The sequence below is a fragment of the Eretmochelys imbricata genome, chromosome 7, assembly GCF_965152235.1.
Source record: "Eretmochelys imbricata isolate rEreImb1 chromosome 7, rEreImb1.hap1, whole genome shotgun sequence".
Taxonomy (NCBI): Eukaryota; Metazoa; Chordata; order Testudines; family Cheloniidae; genus Eretmochelys; species Eretmochelys imbricata.
This window is the reverse complement of record NC_135578.1, coordinates 61,206,280-61,225,558: the sequence shown is the minus strand read 5'-3', so window position 1 is coordinate 61,225,558 and position 19,279 is coordinate 61,206,280. Positions and strand designations below refer to the sequence as shown.

General features: G+C 50.3%; 1 protein-coding gene across 8 annotated transcripts in view; it reads left to right on the top strand.

The window, feature by feature from the left end:
* LOC144267747 (uncharacterized) overlaps nucleotides 1-19,060 on the top strand; it is a 96,383-nt gene extending 77,323 nt beyond the window's left edge. For 7 of the 8 annotated variants that reach the window (XM_077822002.1, XM_077821999.1, XM_077821996.1 and 4 more), the window contains 3 exons: nucleotides 14,721-14,924; nucleotides 16,290-16,896; nucleotides 18,429-19,060. In XM_077822002.1, coding sequence (XP_077678128.1) covers nucleotides 16,488-16,896; nucleotides 18,429-18,949 — 930 coding nt within the window. In that variant the 5' untranslated portion in view covers nucleotides 14,721-14,924; nucleotides 16,290-16,487 and the 3' untranslated portion in view covers nucleotides 18,950-19,060. Of the gene's footprint in view, nucleotides 1-10,527; nucleotides 10,714-14,720; nucleotides 14,925-16,289; nucleotides 16,897-18,428 lie in introns of all 8 variants that reach the window. The other variant, XM_077822003.1, reaches the window with a different exon arrangement.
* The last annotated feature ends 219 nt before the right edge of the window (nucleotides 19,061-19,279 follow it).

The following is a 19,279-nucleotide window of genomic DNA, read 5'->3' as shown; positions in this document are numbered from 1 at the left end:
TTGCACTTTCTAGCCGCGACCCATTAGGAGTGGCAATTTTTCCCCTGCCATCCCCCTCCACCCCAAGGCGTGAAATGAATTTAATAACCCCAGCCTGTCAGACACCCCGTCGGTGGTCCGCACCCTGTCTACCCGCCTTAGCGGACCACGAGGCTGTATTAAGAGTCCCACCAGGGAACACCTCGGGAATTGTAACCCCAACCCCCATGAGCTGCGGCATGCACTACGGAAGTTCCTGGAGCACACCCGTGGCGCCCGCGATAGGGCACAGCTGGCTCTTCAGCTATGGGGGGACTTTGATCAAATCCTCCAGGCTACAAGGGCCCTTATAAAGGAGGGCAGGGGGCAAGGAAGGCGCGGTGCTGCGGCCTACGAGCGAGCCCGCAGCTTCCGACGCGATCTACTCACCCACGGGATGGGTCACGGGTTGCTGCGCAACCCACCAGGGGCCCTGAACACCCCCGCCAACACGAAACCCCCACCTCCCCAGCCCTCCGCATGACACCTCTTATTATTGCGACCCTGAATACCAGGGGCTGTAGGATGGCTCTCCGCAGGTCCCAGGTGCTCTCTTACCTTCGGGAAGGGGGGTACTCTGTAGTTTTCCTGCAGGAGACCCATACGGACCTGGCCGCCGAGGACGGGTGGCGGCTGGAGTGGGGGGACGGGGTATACTTTAGCCACTTCGCGACCTGGCAAGCTGGAGTGGCGACCCTGTTCTCCCCCAACCTACGGCCTGAGGTGCTAGGGGTCAATGAGGCCGTGCTGGGCCACCTGCTGCACCTTCGAGTCTGTATGGAGGGGCTCGTGGTCAATCTTGTTAACATCTATGCCCCGCAAATGAGCTCCAGGCGGCCACAATTTTATCAGTGGGTGTCCGACTTTCTCGGCACCCTGGATTCGCATGAGTGCCTGGTCCTGGGAGGGGACTTTAACACCACCCTCGAGGAATGGGACCGCTCAGGGGCCGAACCGAGCCCAGCCGCTGCGAATATTCTCCAAGGGATAGTTGAACATCACTCCCTAGTGGACGTCTGGCGTGACCATCACCCAGATGACACCTCCACGTTCACCTTTGTCCGGGTGGAGGCCCATCGGTCACACCACTCTCGGTTGGACCGTATTTACTTATCCCATTTCCATCTTTCACAGGCCCACTCCTCCGCCATTCGGCCGGCCCCATTCTCTGATCATCATTTAGTCACCGTAATGGTCTCCCTCCGTGCAGAGAGACCGGGGCCGGCCTATTGGCACTTTAATAACAGCCTGTTGGAGGACGAGAGCTTTGTGATGTCCTTCCGGGAGTTTTGGCTGGCCTGGCGAGAGCAGTGGCGTGCCTTTCCCTCGGTGCGGCGATGGTGGGATCTCGGGAAGGTGCGCACCAAGCTCTTCTGCCGTGATTACACTTAGGGCACCAGCCGACGGCGAAATGCGGCGATAGAGCAGTTGGAACGGGAGGTCTTAGAGATGGAGAGGCGCCTGGCCGCCGATCCCGAGGACCCGTCCCTCTGCGGAGCGTGCCGGGAGAAGCGGGAGGAGCTCCGGGCCCTCGAGGACCACCGGGCCTGAGGTGCCTTCGTTCGGTCCCGCATCCGCCTCCTTCGGGAGATGGACCGCGGCTCCCGCTTCTTCTATGCCCTGGAGAAAATGAGGGGGCCAAGAAACACGTCACCTGCCTTCTTGCGGAAGACGGCACCCCCCTCACAGATCCGGAGATGTGTGGGAGGGCCCGTGACTTCTACACAAGCCTTTTCTCCCCGGATCCGACCAATCCTGGCACTTGCGGGGTGCTCTGGGAGGAACTCCCCACGGTCGGCGTGGGCGACCGAGACCGACTAGAGCTGCCTCTCACCCTGGCCAAGTTCTCGGAAGCCCTCCGTCGCATGCCCACCAATAAATCTCCGGGCATGGACGGGCTGACCGTGGAGTTTTACCGCGCGTTCTGGGACATCCTCGGCCCAGACCTAGTCACTGTCTGGGCTGAGTCCTTGCAGAGCGGGGTCCTCCCTCTGTCATGCAGGCGAGCGGTGCTCGCCTTGTTGCCGAAGAAGGGGGACCTCCACGATTTATGAAACTGGCGTCCCGTCTCACTCCTTAGCACGGATTACAAAATCGTAGTGAAAGCAATCTCGCTGCGACTAGGGTCCGTGATGGCGGACGTGATCCACCCAGACCAGACCTATATTGTCCCGGGTCGCTGCATTTTTGACAACCTATTTCTAGTCTGAGACCTTTTGGAACTCGGGCGGAGAGATGGTCTGTCTTTCGCCCTCCTGTCTCTTGATCAGGAGAAGGCGTTCGATACAGTAGACCATGGGTACCTCCTGAGCACTCTGCAGGCGTTTGGATTTGGACCTCAGTTTGTGAGTTTTCTCCGGGTGCTGTATGCCTCCGCGGAGTGTTTGGTTAGGCTCAACTGGACCCTGACCGAACCGGTCAGCTTTGGGCAAGGAGTGCGGCAGGGGTGCCCCCTCTCGGGCCAGCTGTACGCTCTGGTGATTGAGCCTTTCCTCTGTCTCCTCCGCAGGAGGTTGAAAGGGTTGGTGCTGCGGGAGCCGGAGCTGCGGCTGGTCCTGTCGGCGTATGCCGATGACGTACTCCTCGTGGTCCAGGACCCGGGTGTCTTGGCACGAGTGGAGGCTTGCCAGGCCATCTATTCGGCAGCCTCCTCCGCCTGGGTCAGCTGGGTCAAGAGCTCTGGCTTGGCGGTGGGGGACTGGCGGCAGGTAAGCTCCCTCCCACCCGCACTTCAGACCATCCGGTGGAGTGCGGGTCCACTGCTCTATCTCGGCGTTTACCTTTCTGCCACGCACCCTTCCCCGCCGGAGAACTGGCAAAATTTAGAGGGCGGGGTGATAGAGCGGATCCGGAAATGGACGAGGCTACTCCGATGTCTCTCCCTCCGAGGGAGAGCACTGGTGCTTGACCAACTAGTCCTGTCCACGCTCTGGTACCGGCTCAACACCCTGGCCCCGGCCCCGGGTTTCCTGACCCACCTCTGGAGATTGATTCTAGAGTTTTTTTGGTCAGGAGTGCACTGGGCCCCTGTTGGAGTTCTTCATTTCTCCCTGAAGGAAGGAGGGCAGGGCCTGAAGTGTCTGTACACTCAAGTCTGCGTTTTCCGCCTCCAGGCCCTGCAGAGGCTCCTTTATAGTGCAGGTAGTTCAAAGTGGAGCATATTGGCGCACGCCTTCCTGCGCCGCTTCCCGATACCCGAACCTCCACCCCGTCCTATTCGGGTATCGGGTACCACCACTTCTCCCGCTCAGGCCCAAGGGGCACCTCCCCTACAACGCCCAGACGAGCGGGAGAGCCCCGCCCTCGCTGTTGACAATCTGGCGGGGCCTATGGAGGAGGGTGTGGCAAAGATACCACCAGGCATGGGAGAGAGCCTGCCCCAGGGAGAATCCTCCCTCCCTTATGCCACCCCACCATCCCCCCCCAAGCCCCTGAGCCATCGCCTTTACCCCCTGACACGACCCCTGCTAACCAGCCCCCAGATGATGCCATGGAGGGCTGGGCCCTAGTCAAGGGGAAGCAAGGCAAGCAGAAGGCTCGAGCTTCGCCTCATCTACCCGAGGCGGAGGCTCCCTGGAAGACCAGGAAGGGGGGCACCGATGCCGAACCTTCCGCTTTGCCCACGAGTTCGTCCCATCCACCAGTGTCAGCCGGGAAAGATGTGGTAGCACCGGAAGGTAGTGTCTCCCCTCCCCTCCGAGACCCTCGAGGAAGCCCTTTCTGTCCTGACACTGCCCTGAGCCCCCGTGAACCCCAAGGCAACTGGCATGGCAGGTGCCAGCGGGGAGAACCCCGGGGCGACAGAAAGTGTCCTCTCCTCCATGTTCGAGGAGATTGAGGCCCTAGATCTGACCCCAGGGGGAGGACGACCTTTTGCCAGCAAACCTCGATTTGGGCGACCTCACTCCACCCCTCTTTTCCCCATGCTCCCTCCTCCTAACTGCTGCTTCTGCTTCCACCTCTGAAGAGCCCCTGGACTCCTCCATTGACCCGGCCACTGATGGCACCCCGCTGACGACCACTGAACCTGCTCAGGTGACAGCCGGCGCCACGCGACCGGGACACGAGCCACCAGGGGCACCCCCCGTTGGTGCAGAGCAATTGATTTCCTTCCCGCGCCCGGTATCACTGAGAGCTCCCTCCCCACCCCCTTAACCCTCGAGCCTGATCGGGAGGTGCCACCATCCAGCTGCTCGCCTCCCGAAACCCAGAACTTCGCCTCTGCCCCTGCCCCTGCCCCTACCCCTATCCAGTCTACCTCCTGCGATGTTATCACTGCCCCCGGGGCTGTCTCCTTCCCTTTTCCAAACGATGACCCCCAGGGAGCAGCCTTTGTGTTCTCCTGCCCCGACCCTTAGGGGCTGCTATTTTCCCTCCACCGCCCCGTATCGCCCCAGGGCTTGAGGCGGGCCTAGAAGCTCCAGCCCATCAGGCACCCTGTCGGGGGTCCGCACCCTGCTTGCCCGTTTTAGTGGGCCACGGGGCTGCACCAAGGGCCCCGCCGGAGAACAACCAGGAAACCGTAACCCCACCCCCCCATGAGCTGCGAGGAGAGCTGCGGAAGTTTTTAGAGGATGTCCATGGCTCCCGCAACAAGGTACAGCTTGCTCTCCAGCGATGGGGGGATTTTTTTCAAATCCTCCGGGCCACAAGGGCCCTCATGGGGGAAGGTAAAGGGACGGGGAAGCAGAATGCTGCGGCCTACTGGCGGGTCCGCGTCTTCCGTGACCAATTACTCACCTACGGGATGGGTCAAGGACTGTTGCGCAGCCTGCTGGGGGATGCGAGCGTCCCTGCCAGAGAGGATCCCCCCCGGCCCTCCCCATGACCCTCTCACCATCGCAACGTTGAACACTCGGGGTTGTAGGATGGCTCTCCGCGGGTCCCAGGTGCTCTCCTTCGGGAGGGAGGGTACTCTGTGATTTTCCTGCAGGAGACCCATATGGATCCGACCGCTGAAGATAGTTGGCAGCTGGAGTTGGGGGACAGGGTCTACTTTAGCCATTCCACGATTCGGCAGGCTGAAGTGGCGACCCTATTCTCCCCCAACCTACGGCCCGAGGTGCTAGGGGTTGCCGAGGCCGTGCAGGGTTGCCTGCTGCATCTCCGGGTCCGTATAGAGGGGCTCGTGGTTAACCTCATTAACGTCTATGCCCCGACATCGGGCCTGGAGCGGCTGCAATTCTATCAGCAGGCGTCCACCTTCCTCGGTACCTTAGATTCTCACGAGTGCCTGGTCCTGGGAGGGGATTTTAATACCACCCTTGAGGAGCGAGCCCGCTCGGGGACCGAGCAGTGCTGGGCCGCCGCGGACACCCTCCAGGAGACAGTTGAACATCACTCCCTAATGGACATCCGGCGTGACCACCACCCGGATGACACTTCCACGTTCACCTTTGTCCGGGTGGAAGCCCATCGGTCGAGCCACTCCCGGTTGGACCGCATTTATCTATCACGCTTCCATCTCTCATGAGCCCACTCCTCCAGCATTCGGCTGGCCCCATTTTCTGACCATCACCTAGCCACCATGACAGCCTCCCTCTGTGCGGAGAGGCCGGGGCCGGCCTATTGGCATTTTAACAACAGCCTGTTGGAGGATGAGGGCTCCGTGACGTCCTTCCAGGAATTCTGGCTGGCCTGGCAAGGGCAGCGGCGTGCCTTTCCCTCGGTGTGGCGATGGTGGGACCTAGGGAAGGTGCGCGCCCGGCTTTTCTGCCGTGACTACACCCGGGGCACCAGCTGATGGAGAAATGCGGCGATAGAGCAGTTGGAACGGGAGGTCTTAGAGCTGGAGAGGCGTCTGGCCACCAGCCCCAAAGACCCGCTCCTCTGTGGAGCGTGCTGGGAGAAGCGGGAGGAGCTCCGGGCCCTCGAGGACCATCAGGCCCGGGGCACCTTTGTTCGATCCCGCATCCGCCTCCTTTGGGAGATGGATCGTGGCTCCTGCTTCTTCTATGCCCTGGAGAAAATGAAGGGGGCCAAAAAAGACATCACCTGCTCCCTACGGTCAGCGCAAGCGACCGAGACCGGCTAGAGTTGCCTCTCACTCTGGCCGAGTTCTCGGAAGCCCTCCATTGTATGCCCACCAATAAGTCTCCAGGCATGGACGGGCTGACCATGGAGTTCTACTGCGTGTTTTGGGACGTCCTCGGCCCAGACCTAGTCACTGTCTGGGCCGAGTCTCTGCAGAGCGGGGTCCTCCCTCTCTCGTGCAGACGAGCTGTGCTCGCCTTATTGCCGAAGAAGGGGGACCTCCGCGATTTACGAAATTGGCATCCCGTCTCGCTCCTCAGCACGGACTACAAAATCATAGTGAAAGCAATCTCGCTGCGGCTAGGGTCTGTGCTGGCGGATGTGATCCACCCAGACCAGACCTACACCATCCCGGACCGCAGTATCTTTGATAACCTATTTCTGGTTCGGGACCTTTTGGAACTCGGGGTAGAGACGGTCTGTCGTTCGCCCTCCTGTCCCTAGATCAGGAGAAGGCGTTCGATAGGGTGGACCACAGGTACCTCCTGAGCACTCTGCAGGCGTTTGGCTTCGGACCCCAGTTTGTGGGTTTTCTCTGGGTGCTATACGCTTCCGCAGAGTGTCTGGTTAAGCTCAACTGGACCCTGACCTAACCAGTCAACTTTGGGCGAGGAGTACAGCTGGCCCAAGAGGGGGCACCGCTGCCGTATGCTCTGGCGATCGAGCCCTTCCTCTCTCTCCTCCGCAGGAGGTAGACAGGGTTGGTGCTGCGGGAGCTGGAGCTGCGGCTGGTCCTGTCGGCGTACGCTGATGACATGCTCCTCTTGATCCAGGACCCCGGCGACTTGGCGCGGGTGGAGGCTTGCCAGGCCCTCTATTCGGCAGCCTCCTCTGCCCGGGTCAACTGGGTCAAGAGCTCTGGCTTGGTGGTAGGAGACTGGCGGCAGGCGAGCTCCCTCCCACCCGCGCTTCAGACCATCCGGTGGAGCGCGGGTCCGCTGCTCTACCTCGGCGTTTATCTTTCTGCCACGCATCCCTCTCTGCCGGAGAACTGGGAAAATTTAGAGGGCGGGGTGATAGAGCAGCTCCGGAAATGGATGGGACTACTACGATGTCTCTCCCTCCGAGGGAGAGTGCTGGTGCTTAATCAACTAATCCTGTCCATGCTCTGGTACCGGCTCAACACCCTGGTCCCGGACCCGGGTTTCCTGACCAACCTCTGGACATCGATTCTGGGGTTCTTTTGGTCAGGAACGCACTGGGCCCCTGTAGGGGTTCTTCATCTACCCCTGAAGGAAGGAGGACAGGGCCTGAAATGTCTACACACTCAGGTCCGTGTTTTCCGCCTCCAGGCCCTACAGAGGCTCCTCTATGGTCCAGGCAGTTCGGCGTGGAGCACACTGGTGCACACCATCCTGCGCCGCATCTGAGGGCTCCGATACGACCAGCAGCTCTTTTATCTCCATCCGGGAGGTCTTCTGCGAGACCTCTCTGGGCTGCCGGTCTTCTACCAGGACCTCCTCCGGACTTGGAAACTGTTTTTAACGACCAGGTCCGTGGCGGCCACCGAGGGGGTAGATCTCCTCGCGGAGCCCCTGCTACACAACCCCCAGCTCCGTGTGCAGGTGGCGGAGTCCCGCTCGGTGCGCCAGAGCTTGATCCTGGCAGAAGTCACGAGAGTCAGAGACCTCCTGGACTATGACTGGGGAGACTGGCTGGATCCCCTGACGCTCGCCTGGTGCATGGGGCTCTCCAGACCTTGTACCCCCCGGCGCGTATTTCGGGAGGTGAAGGCCACTTTGCCACCCACTGCTTGAGCTTACCTCGACCGGGTCCTGCTCGAGGGCATGCCCCGCCCACCCTCTACCCCAGGCCCGCCGGACTTTTTAATTGGACCCTTGCCCCGCCGATCCAATCGACCCCCTTGCCCCTTCACTGAGAGCTGGCTGCATGAAGTGCAGCCGGTACGCTTCCAAACTGCGCCAAGGAAACATCTATACATGCTCGCGCTCCACACCCTTCACGCCCTCACCCTAGTGTCCTGCCCCAACACAAAGTGGCGAGGCCTTCTGCCACCTTTGGAGGGTGAGCAGCCCCGGTGGGCCAGCCTATATTCCACCTTGGTTCCGAGGCCTATCGGGGACATCAGTTGGCAGCTCCTTCACGGAGCTTTGAGAACGGGCACGTACTTGGCGCGGTTCACCCCCATCCCAGATACTTTTCCCTTTTGTGGTGTGAGGGAAACCCTGGCACACGTATATTTGGAGTGCGCCAGGCTGCAGCCCCTGTTCCAGCTCCTCACAAATTTCCTATTACATTTTTGGTTCCATTTTTCCCCTCACCTTTTTATTTATGCACTCCCCATCCGTGGCCTCACAAAGTCGCGGGATCTCCTAGTTAACCTCCTCCTGGCCCTGGCTAAAACGGCCATCTATAAAACCAGAGAGAGGAGGTTGGCCGATGGAGTTTCCTGTGACTGTGGGGCTGTTTTCTGATCCTCGGTCCGTTCAAGTATCCAGGCGGAGTTCCTCTGGGCGGCGTCCACCGACTCCCTTGATGCTTTTGAGGAGCGGTGGGCGCTGTCCGAGGTTCTCTGCTCGGTGTCCCTATCCGGATCCCTTTGTCTGACCCTTTGATTAGGGGAGAGAGTAAGGGACCCCAGCCCCAGCCATTGCTGCTGCGCACACCACCACCTTAGAGGGGTCATTTCACATGTGGGTACGCGTGCCCCGTCTCCCCCCCCCCGGATCGTCCACCCCACAGCCTGCCCCTCTTGTTGGGTGCTTTCAGAGGAGGGAATTGTTGGTGACACTCGGGCGTGGCGCCAGGTAACTCGAGGGGGTGGAAGACCATGAGAGTCAATGAAGCCCCCTTGCTCTGGGCCCAGGCAAACTTGAACACTTCCCTCCCCTGAAGCTAATGAGAAAACAATTGTGATTGGTTGCTGTGTTACACATTGCATATGCTGCTGTTTTTACTTTGTAAGTGTGTTATGCAAATAAAAAGATTTTTTGCTTCAAAAAAAAAATTACTCTCCTATAGCCATCTAGCCCGACCCTGTCACAATATTTAATATGTATATATAATGAGAGGGTGAACTCATTTTTTCTTTTGAATGAGGATAAGTCAATGTTGCTAATTTTATATTTTCCCTGTCAAATAGTTCACACAATCTTTGCCTCTTTGCAGATATATTTTGAGCTACAGACACTTCCAGTTTTGTTCAAATCACATTTGCTTCACTAAAGCAGGAGGTGCAGATGAAACCAAAATTGTGGTATTTCCCGCCTTAGTCCTTTAGGCTCATTTCAAAGGAGCCAAAGGGAGTTGAAATTCAATGGAATTTGATCACTCATCTCTTTTAGGCTCTTCTGACGGTCCCAGCCTTTGGCCTGCTCTAAACTAGAAAAGGTTTGCCAGTGTAGCTATAACAGCAAATTCTCAGATGAAAGGGGTGATATCAGCACAGATTCCCCTGTAACGTGCAGCGTGAAGAACTGAAAACAAGCTCTTAAATCTGTGTATTCCACTAGCATTTTCTAGCCTACAGCAGCACAGGTTCATGTGCAATAATACGTCACACTTTCTGAGAACTGTACACACTAAGCCGTACAACACTCACGTGAGGTAGGTACCAATGTAATCTCCATTGTATGGGGAACTGAGACTTAGGGCAATTAAAGTGATTTGCCCTACACCACAGAGGGTGTTACCGACAAAGCTGGAATTAGAGCTCAGGAATTTCTGGCTCCCAGTGCTGTATTCTAACCACTGGACCACACTTGTCTTTCCTACATAATGATTGTAAGTGCCTGTATTCCGCACTGTCCTCATCAGGCTCTGATCTTTTGCGATTCTCTTCTTACCGGCATCCACTAATGCATTCAGGTATCTATATTCAAAGAGCTGCATGAAATTTTGCCATGCAATAGCATATAAGGGATAACATTCCGTACCCGCATACATAGAAGTCAATAGGATTTTAGTGTATGTGAATTTGACATGAGTAAAGGCTGCAGATGTGAGTTGGGTGGGGGAAAGTGGATACTTGTGAAGACATAATGTATCATTTCAGAGTGGTAGCCGTGTTAGTCTGTATCAGCAGAAAGAACGAGTACTTGTGGCAACTTAGAGACTAACAAATTTATTTGAGCATGAGCTTTCATGGGCTAAAGCCCACTTCATCAGATGCATGCAGTGGAAAATACAGTAGGAAGATACACACACACACACACACACACACACACACACACACACACACACACACACAGAGAACATGAAAAAATGAGGGTTGCCATACCAACTCTTAACGAGACAAAGGGTCTTGTTAAGAGTTGGTATGGCAACCCCCATTTTTTCATGTTCTCTGTATATATACCTTCCTACTGTGTTTTCCACTGCATGCATCTGATGAAGTGGGCTTTAGCCCATGAAAGCTTATGCTCAAATAAATTTGTTAGTCTCTAAGGTGCCACAAGTCCTCCTCATTCTTTCTAATGTATCATTTATATTTATTTGCATAACAACTTGTTTTAGCTTATAGGGGGTTAGATGAACAGCGAGGCCCTGCTGCAGAGTACCTGGTACACCCAAAAGTCCCATTGAAGTCAAGGAATGTGCATTTCGGCTATCAGATTAATCCTCTTCCCACTGAAGTCTACTGCAAAACCCATGGTCTTCTGTGGGAGCAGGAGCCGGCCCATGAAGAAGTGGATAAGGATGGTGAGAAAACAGCTGCATGGGGCACCATTCAATTGCTGAGCACCCTCAACTCCTGTTGAAGTTATTGGGAACGTAAGGGGCTCAGCAATTTGTAGTCAGGCTCCATGATGAGTAAAGCAATAAAGTGCATAAGGGGATGTGGTGAAGTCGCACTACTGATGCTGTAGTGAAGGATGAGAAATGACTTCTCCTTTATATATTTGTCTCTCTCCAATCTGTTCTCTCTTTGAAAAAATAATTTGTACAGTTTTTTTAATTTTTATTTTTAACATTGTTGAAATCCTCTCCTAATTTTTTTTTCAATTTTTAATGTATTTTCCTTTTATAAAAAACAGAACGTTAAATTGCAAAATTCTACATCAATGCAATATTAAAGTTACAATTGTGGCTGCACAAAAATCAGGGCATTCAGAATAAAACTTCCCCTCTGCAGCCTTAACTTGGTCCGCCCAGAAGTCTAGAAAATAGCACAACTTCTACACAGCATGTTTGATGTATCCTTGTGGAGTTGCATAGCACATTGCGCCATCTCACATGGTGATGTGATGAAAGCCCCTAGCTGAAATCAGAGTTTCAAAAGAATGTTTCAGGTGCTCACCACCACCTGAATCCCTATGCGTTTCCTGTGCAAGTAACATCACAGTCTTAATGTGGTTGTGAGCTTTTTTTAATATATATTAAATAATTTGATGCAGAAGAACAATTTCTAAATCTTGTCTCTCCCTTTGAAAGCTTACAGATTGCCACAGCTGGGAAATGACTGTCCTGGTTTGAGTGAGGAGACTCACCTTGCATCAGTCAGCCTTACAGTTTACGATGGCTTTCTCATGCTGCTTCCTTTATTTCTGCCCAAACCCCAACTACTGTAAACAGGTTTATGCAATCATGACCTGACGCTAAGTCAGTGTTTCTTTACATAGCTGTGGGTTGCATTTCCAAACAAACTAGGATGTGACTTAAAAAAAAACTTTTAAGATAGAGCGATTGGCTTCATAAGGTCACTTTATTCATTTCCTCCAAACACCACACTGTATACAGTGTGTGCTCTGACCTCATCTGTTCATCATTACCTATTGCATTCCATAATTTCTTTGGTTCTTATGGCTAAGTTCTGTTGTATCAGTGTAATATCTGGTATGCCCTCTGTATGCTTCCTTTGCATGGGGTTATCATTTGCCCAATTGTCTCGTTTTTGAATGCCATGATCCTATTTCAGATAACTTCCCACTTACTCTTCTCCCTCTTTTAATGCCCCTTTTCTATGGCGTCAAATTCTGCTTTCAGTTACATTTGTGCCGACTCTTTGAACTTAACGCCTGGGTATGACAGAGCAGAATTTGACCCATTTTCATTGCACTTTGTTTCTTTGAAAGGAAGTAAAATCCTGAGAGGGGGGATGGATGTTACCGAAAAAAAAGACTCAGAAGATATGTGAACCACTGAACAAAAAGGGAATCAGAAAGACAAGAGGGAAATCATGATGGCTAAAGGGCAAAGTTCAAAGAGCTGTTCAAACCAAACAGATCTCTTTCAAAATTTGGAAATCTGACCCTAGTGACTCCAATAAACAGGAATATCAATTACAGGAGGCATTAAGTAAGAGGGAAGTTAGAAGGACCAGAATGGATTTCCAGGAGCAACTAGCTAAAGGTGTAAAAACAAACAAGAAATACTTTGACTATGTTAGAAGCAGGAAGCCTATGAAGAATCTATGGGTGCACTGAATCTCTAGGGATTAAAAGGAGCAATTCAGAAGATAAGGATGTTGAGGAGTTAAATTATTTCTTTCCATTAGACTTCACCATGGAGAAGATTGGGGAGATTCCTACCCTAGACCTGTATTTTTCTAGGATTAAAGTCAAGGTGCTCTTGGTGACTGAAATTTAAATATTAAAAGCTGAGCTGCTAATAAAAATATGCAGTCTCTTATTCAAAACAGCCACTGTTGCAGAAGATTGGATAGCAGTAAATGTTGTACCTTTCTTTTAAAAAGGCCGTAGGGTTGATCCAGGGAATTATAGACAGGTAAGGCTCATGTCTGTACCTGACATATAGATTGAAATTATAATTAAAAACAGAACAACAAAACACCTAGAAGATCATGATCTGAGAGAATCTCATCAGCATGGCTTCTGCATCAGAAAATTGTCTCCCTAATCTCTTAGAATCCTTTGAATGTGTCAGTAAATTAGTGGATAATGGCAAATCGTTGACTATTGAGATTTCTAAAAGGCTTTTGACAAGGTCCTGCAGAACAGGCCACTAAAGAAGTTTAAGTGGTCGTGGGCTGAGAGGTGAAGTATTGTCATGGATCAAAAACTGTCTAGAAGAGAGGAGTCAAATGGCAAATTTTCATTATAGCAAAAGGCTAACAGCTGGGTCCTCCAACATTCTGGGCTAGATCCTATGTTATTTATTATAATTGTTAATGATCTAGAAAGGGGGCTGAGTAGTGAGGTAGCAAACTTTGCAGATGACACAAAGTTACTTCACTTAGTTAAGACCAGAGAGGACTGTGAGAAACTTCAGACGTGACAAGCTAGGTGAATAGGCAACATGATGGGAAATGAAATACAGTGTTGATAAATGCAAAGTAATGCACATTGGAGGGAAAATTTTAATGACTCCTACATCTTAGAGGGTTCAAAATTATTAACTGTATCAACTCAGGAAAGAGATCTACCTGTCATTGTGGACAGCTCAATGAAAACCTCTGTTCAGTGTGCAGCCTCGGTCAAAAAAGCGAAGTATTAGAATTCCTAAGGAATGGGATGGTGAACAATACAGAGAATATTCTACTGTCTTTATATAAATCAGTGTGTAGCTACATCTGGAATAATGTGTGCAGGACTGGTCACACCATCTCAAAAAGGATATTTCAGAACTCAGTGTACAGAGAAGAGCGACAAAATGATTAAGGAGATAAAATAAACCTCTCCGACTGGAAAAATGGGATTATTGACTTCAGAAAGAAGATTAATAAGAAGGAAGGTGATAAAAGTATATACAATAATGAATGCTCCAGAAAAGGTAGATCAGGAATGTCTGTTCTCCCTGTCATATAACATAAGAACAAGGGGGCATTCAATTAAATTAAAGGGGGGTGGGTCAAAACCAGTAAAAGAAATGTACTTTTCACACAGCGTGTTATTAAACTATGGAACTCACTGCCCGAGGATGTCATTGAGGCCAAGAATTTAAGATTCCAAAAGCAATTGGACATGTATGTAGATACTAAGGAAGTCCCTCTGCCATGTACATTGGCCAAACCACACAGTCTCCTACACAAAAGAATAAATGGACACAAATCTGACGTCAAGAATTATAATGTTCAAAAACCAGTCGGAGAACACTTCAACCTCCCTGGACACTCAATTACAGACCTAAAAGTCATAATTATTCAACAAAAAAACTTCAAAAACAGACTCCAACAAGAAACAGCAGAACTAGAATTAATCTGCAAACTGGACACCATTAAATTAGGCTTGAATAAAGACTGGGAGTGGCTGAGTCATTACACTAACTAAAAACTATTTCCCCATGCTAATTTTCCCTCTGCTGTTATTCACACCTTGTCAACTGTTTGAAATGGGCCATCCTGATTATCACTACAAAAGTTTTTTTTCTCCTACTGATAATAGCCCACCTTAATCGATCGGTCTCGTTAAGAGTTGGTATGGCAACCCCATTTTTTCATGTTCTCTGTATCTATATATATAATCTTCCTACTGTATTTTCCACTGCATGCATCTGATGAAGTGGGCTTTAGCCCATGAAAGCTTATGCTCAAATAAATTTGTTAGTCTCTAAGGTGCCACAAGTACTCCTTGTTCTTTCTAAGGAAGTCCAGAGTTATAATTCATTTTGATAAAAATTTTGAAAGGGATATTAAATCTCATGGTTTGGGGTTTAAACCATTCTCTGTTAGTGATCAGGAAGAGACCTACCATTGGGGGCAGATTATCCTACATCTGCCTGTATTTTCCACTGAAATATCTCTGTTGCAGGCCACTGTCAGAGACAAGATAACCGACTAGATGGACAATGGATCTGATACAACCACGCAGTTCCTATAGTCCGAAGGAGTTGGGTGTAGGAAGACCTACATATAGGGCTCTCCAGTTTATTGGATCATCTGTTTATTGTATACACATTGGACATGAAGAGGATGATGGAATATTTCATGTCTATAGCAGCATCAAACAAAACAGGTAATTCCTAAAGTAACTTGCATTCAGATCTCTGCTCACTCATTTCTTCCTGTGAGTCTACCCTGGAATTATTTACAAACCCATGATGGAATGCTGAACATTTCCATAAACAAAATATTTTTAAATTAACTGGATGATGATAAAATTGCTAGGACATCTAGGCTGGTATTTTCAAAATCATTTATGTGATGTTCCACAGTGGTTCTCAACTAGGCATACGTATATTTCTCGGGGTGCGCACAAATCTTCCAGGGGGTACATCAACTCATCTAGACATTTGTCTAGTTGTACAACAGGTTTCATAAAAACACTAGCGAAGTCAGTACAAACTAAAATTTCATACAGACAATAACTTGTTTATACTGCTCTATATACTATACACTGAAATGTAAATACAATATTTATATTACAATTGATTTATTTGATAATTATATGGGAAAATGGGAAAATAAGCAATTTATCAGTAATAGTGTTCTGTGACACTTTTTTGTATTTTTGTGTCTGATTTTATAAGTGAGTAGTTTTTAAGTGAGGTGAAACTTGGGAGAAGTCAAGACTCCTAAAAGGGGTACAGTAGTCTGCATAGGTTGAGAGCCACAGGCGTAACACAAATCCTGTTGAAAGTCTATGGGACTTGTGTTCTTAAGTCACATACATTCTTTTGAATATCCCACTCATTATGTGTAAGTGGGTTTTTTTCATTTTACTACTTCTAATAGAATTGGTGGCTGGGATGAACAAGTTTAACCTTGCAACATGCCTGGCTAGCTCAGTCAATAGAATATGTTTAGTTTAGTATGTTGCAAGTTTAACCTAAACTAAACACAAAACCATGATATGTAAAGTAACATATAAACAAGGAAAGAATTTAAGATGTAAGCAATACACAGCTAAAGAATCTCTCTTCTGTGTGTGGTTTATACCTTCTTCTTTGCCAAATTAAGAGCCATCTGGATTTTTAGGGGACAGCGTGACATTGTTTTGCTGACATTGATGTAGTATTATAATCATGGTCTTCCTGTTTTCTTAGCCTTGGTCTACACTAGGAGTTGAGGTTGAATTTAGCAGCATTAAATCAATTTAACCCTGCACCCGTCCACATGACAAAGCCCTTTTTTTCGACTTAAAGGGTTCTTAAAATCGATTTCCTTACTCCACCCCCAACGAGGGGATTAGCGCTGAAATCTGCCTTCCTGGGTCGAATTTGGGGTACTGTGGACACAATTAGATGGTATTGGCCTCCAGGAGCTATCCCAGAGTGCTCCATTGTGTCTGCTCTGGACAGCACTTTCAACTCAGATGCACTGGCCAGGTAGACAGGAAAAGGCCCGTGAATTTTTGAATTTCAATTTTCTGTTTGGCCAGCGCGGCAAGCTGCAGGTGACCATGCTGAGCTCATCAGCGGAGGTGACCATGATGGAGTCCCAGAATCGCAAAAGAGCTCCAGCATGGACTGAACAGGAGGTACGGAATCTGATCGCTGTATGGAGAGAGGAATCCGTGCTATCAGAACTATGTTCCAGTTTTTGAAATGCCAAAACATTTGTCAAAATCTCCCAGGGCATGAAGGACAGAGGCCATAACAGGGACCCGAAGCAGTGCCGCATGAAACTTAAGGAGCTGAGGCAAGCCTACCAGAAAACCAGAGAGGTGAATGGCCACTCCGCATTAGAGCCCAAAGCATGCCGCTTCTATGATGAGCTGCATGCCATTTTAGGGGGTTCAGCCACCACTACCCCAGCCATGTTGTTTGACTCCTTCAATGGAGATGGAGGCAATACGGAAGCAGGTTTTGGGGACGAGGAAGATGATGATGATGAGGAGGAGGTTGTAGATAGCTCACAGCAAGCAAGTGGAGAAACCGGTTTTCCCGACAGCCAGGAACTGTTTCTCACCCTGGACCTGGAGCCAGTACCCCCCGAACCCACCCAAGGCTGCCTCCCGGACCCACCAGGTGGAGAAGGGACCTCTGGTGAGTGTACCTTTTAAAATACTATACATGGTTTAAAAGCAAGCGTGTTTAATGATTAATTTGCCCTGGCATTCGCGGCTCTCCTGGATGTACTCCCAAAGCCTTTGCAAAAGGTTTCTGGGTAGGGCAGCCTTATTCCGTCCACCATGGTAGGACCCTTTACCACTCCAGGCCAGTAGCACATACTCGGGAATCATTGTAGAGCAAAGCATTGCGGTGTATGTTTGCTGGCATTCAAACAACATCCATTCTTTATCTCTCTGTGTTATCCTCAGGAGAGTGATATCATTCATGGTCACCTGGTTGAAATAGGGAGCTTTTCTTAAGGGGACATTCAGAGGTGCCCGTTTCTGCTGGGCTGTTTGCCTGTAGCTGAACAGAAATGTTCCCTGCTGTTAGACACGTTAGCCCGGGGAGGGGGGAGGGATGAGGGGCTAGCCACGCTGTAGGGGGAGGCAAAATGCGACCTTGGAACGAAAACACATGTGCTATGTATGTAACGTTAACAGCAAGGTTTACCGTGAAAGAGTGTACCCATTGTTCTATAAAATGTGTTGTCATAAATATAAAGGGAAGGGTAAACCCCTTTGAAATCCCTCCTGGCCAGGGGAAAGCTCCTCTCACCTGTAAAGGGTTAAGAAGCTAAAGGTAACCTCGCTGGCACCTGACCAAAATGACCAATGAGGAGACAAGATACTTTCAAAAGCTGGGAGGAGGGAGAGAAACAAAGGGTCTGTGTGTCTGTCTGTATGCTGGTTTCTGCAGGGGATAGACCAGGAATGGAGTCTTAGAACTTTTAGTAAGTAATCTAGCTAGGTATGTGTTAGATTATGATTTCTTTAAATGGCTGAGAAAAGAATTGTGCTGAATAGAATAACTATTTCTGTCTGTGTATCTTTTTTGTAACTTAAGGTTTTGCCTAGAGGGGTTCTCTATGTTTTTGAATCTAATTACCCTGTAAGCTATCTACCATCCTGATTTTACAGGGGGGATTTCTTTATTTCTATTTACTTCTATTTTTATTAAAAGTCTTCTTGTAAGAAAACTGAATGCTTTTTTCATTGTTCTCAGATCCAAGGGTTTGGGTCTGTGGTCACCTATGCAAATTGGTGAGGCTTTTTATCCAACATTTCCCAGGAAAGGGGGGGTGCAAGTGTTGGGAGGATTGTTCATTGTTCTTAAGATCCAAGGGTCTGGGTCTGTAGTCACGTAGGCAAATTGGTGAGGCTTTTTACCAAACCTTGTCCAGGAAGTGGGGTGCAAGGTTTTGGGAAGTATTTTGGGGGGAAATACGCGTCCAAACAGCTCTTCCCCAGTAACCAGTATTAGTTTGGTGGTGGTAGCGGCCAATCCAAGGACGACGGGTGGAATATTTTGTACCTTGGGGAAGTTTTGACCTAAGCTGGTAAAGATAAGCTTAGGAGGTTTTTCATGCAGGTCCCCACATCTGTACCCTAGAGTTCAGAGTGGGGGAGGAACCTTGACATGTGTGCTTTTAAATACCACTGTCCCTTTTTTTTCCCCTCCACCAGCTGCATGTGTTTCAAGGATCACAGAATCTTCTCCTTCCCAGAGGCTAGCGAAGACTAGAAGGCGAAAAAAACGCACTCGCGATGAAATGTTCTCTGAGCTCATGCTGTCCTCCCACACTGACAGAGCACAGACGAATGCGTGGAGGCAGACAATGTCAGAGTGCAGGAAAGCACAAAATGACAGGGAGGAGAGGTGGCAGGCTGAAGAGAGTAAGTGGAGGGCTGAAGAGAGGGCTGAAGCTGAAAGGTGGCAGCAGCGTGATGAGAGGAGGCAGGATTCAATGCTGCGGCTGCTGGAGGATCAAACCAATATGCTCCAGTGTATGGTTGAGCTGCAGGAAAGGCAGCAGGAGCACAGATCGCCGCTACAGCCCCTGTGTAACCAACCGCCCTCCGCCCCAAGTTCCATAGCCTCCTCATCCAGACGCCCAAGAACGCGGTTGGGGGGCCTCCGGCCAACCAGCCACTCCACCCCAGAGGATTGCCCAAGCAACAGAAGGCTGGCATTCAATAAGTTTTAAAGTTTAAAACTTTTAAAGTGCTGTGTGGCCTTGTCCTTCCCTCTTCCACCACCTCTCCTGGTGCTTCTCTCTTCCACCACCCCTCCTGGGCTACCCTGGTAGTTATCCCCCTATTTGTGTGATGAATTAATAAAGAATGCATGAATGTGAAGCAACAATGACTTTATTGCCTCTGCAAGCGGTGATCCAAGGGAGGAGGGGAGGGTGGTTAGCTTACAGGGAAGTAGAGTGAACCAAGGTGGGCGGGGGTTTCATCAAGGAGAAACAAACAGAACTTTCACACCATAGCCTGGCCAGTTATGAAACTGGTTTTCAAAACTTCTCTGATGG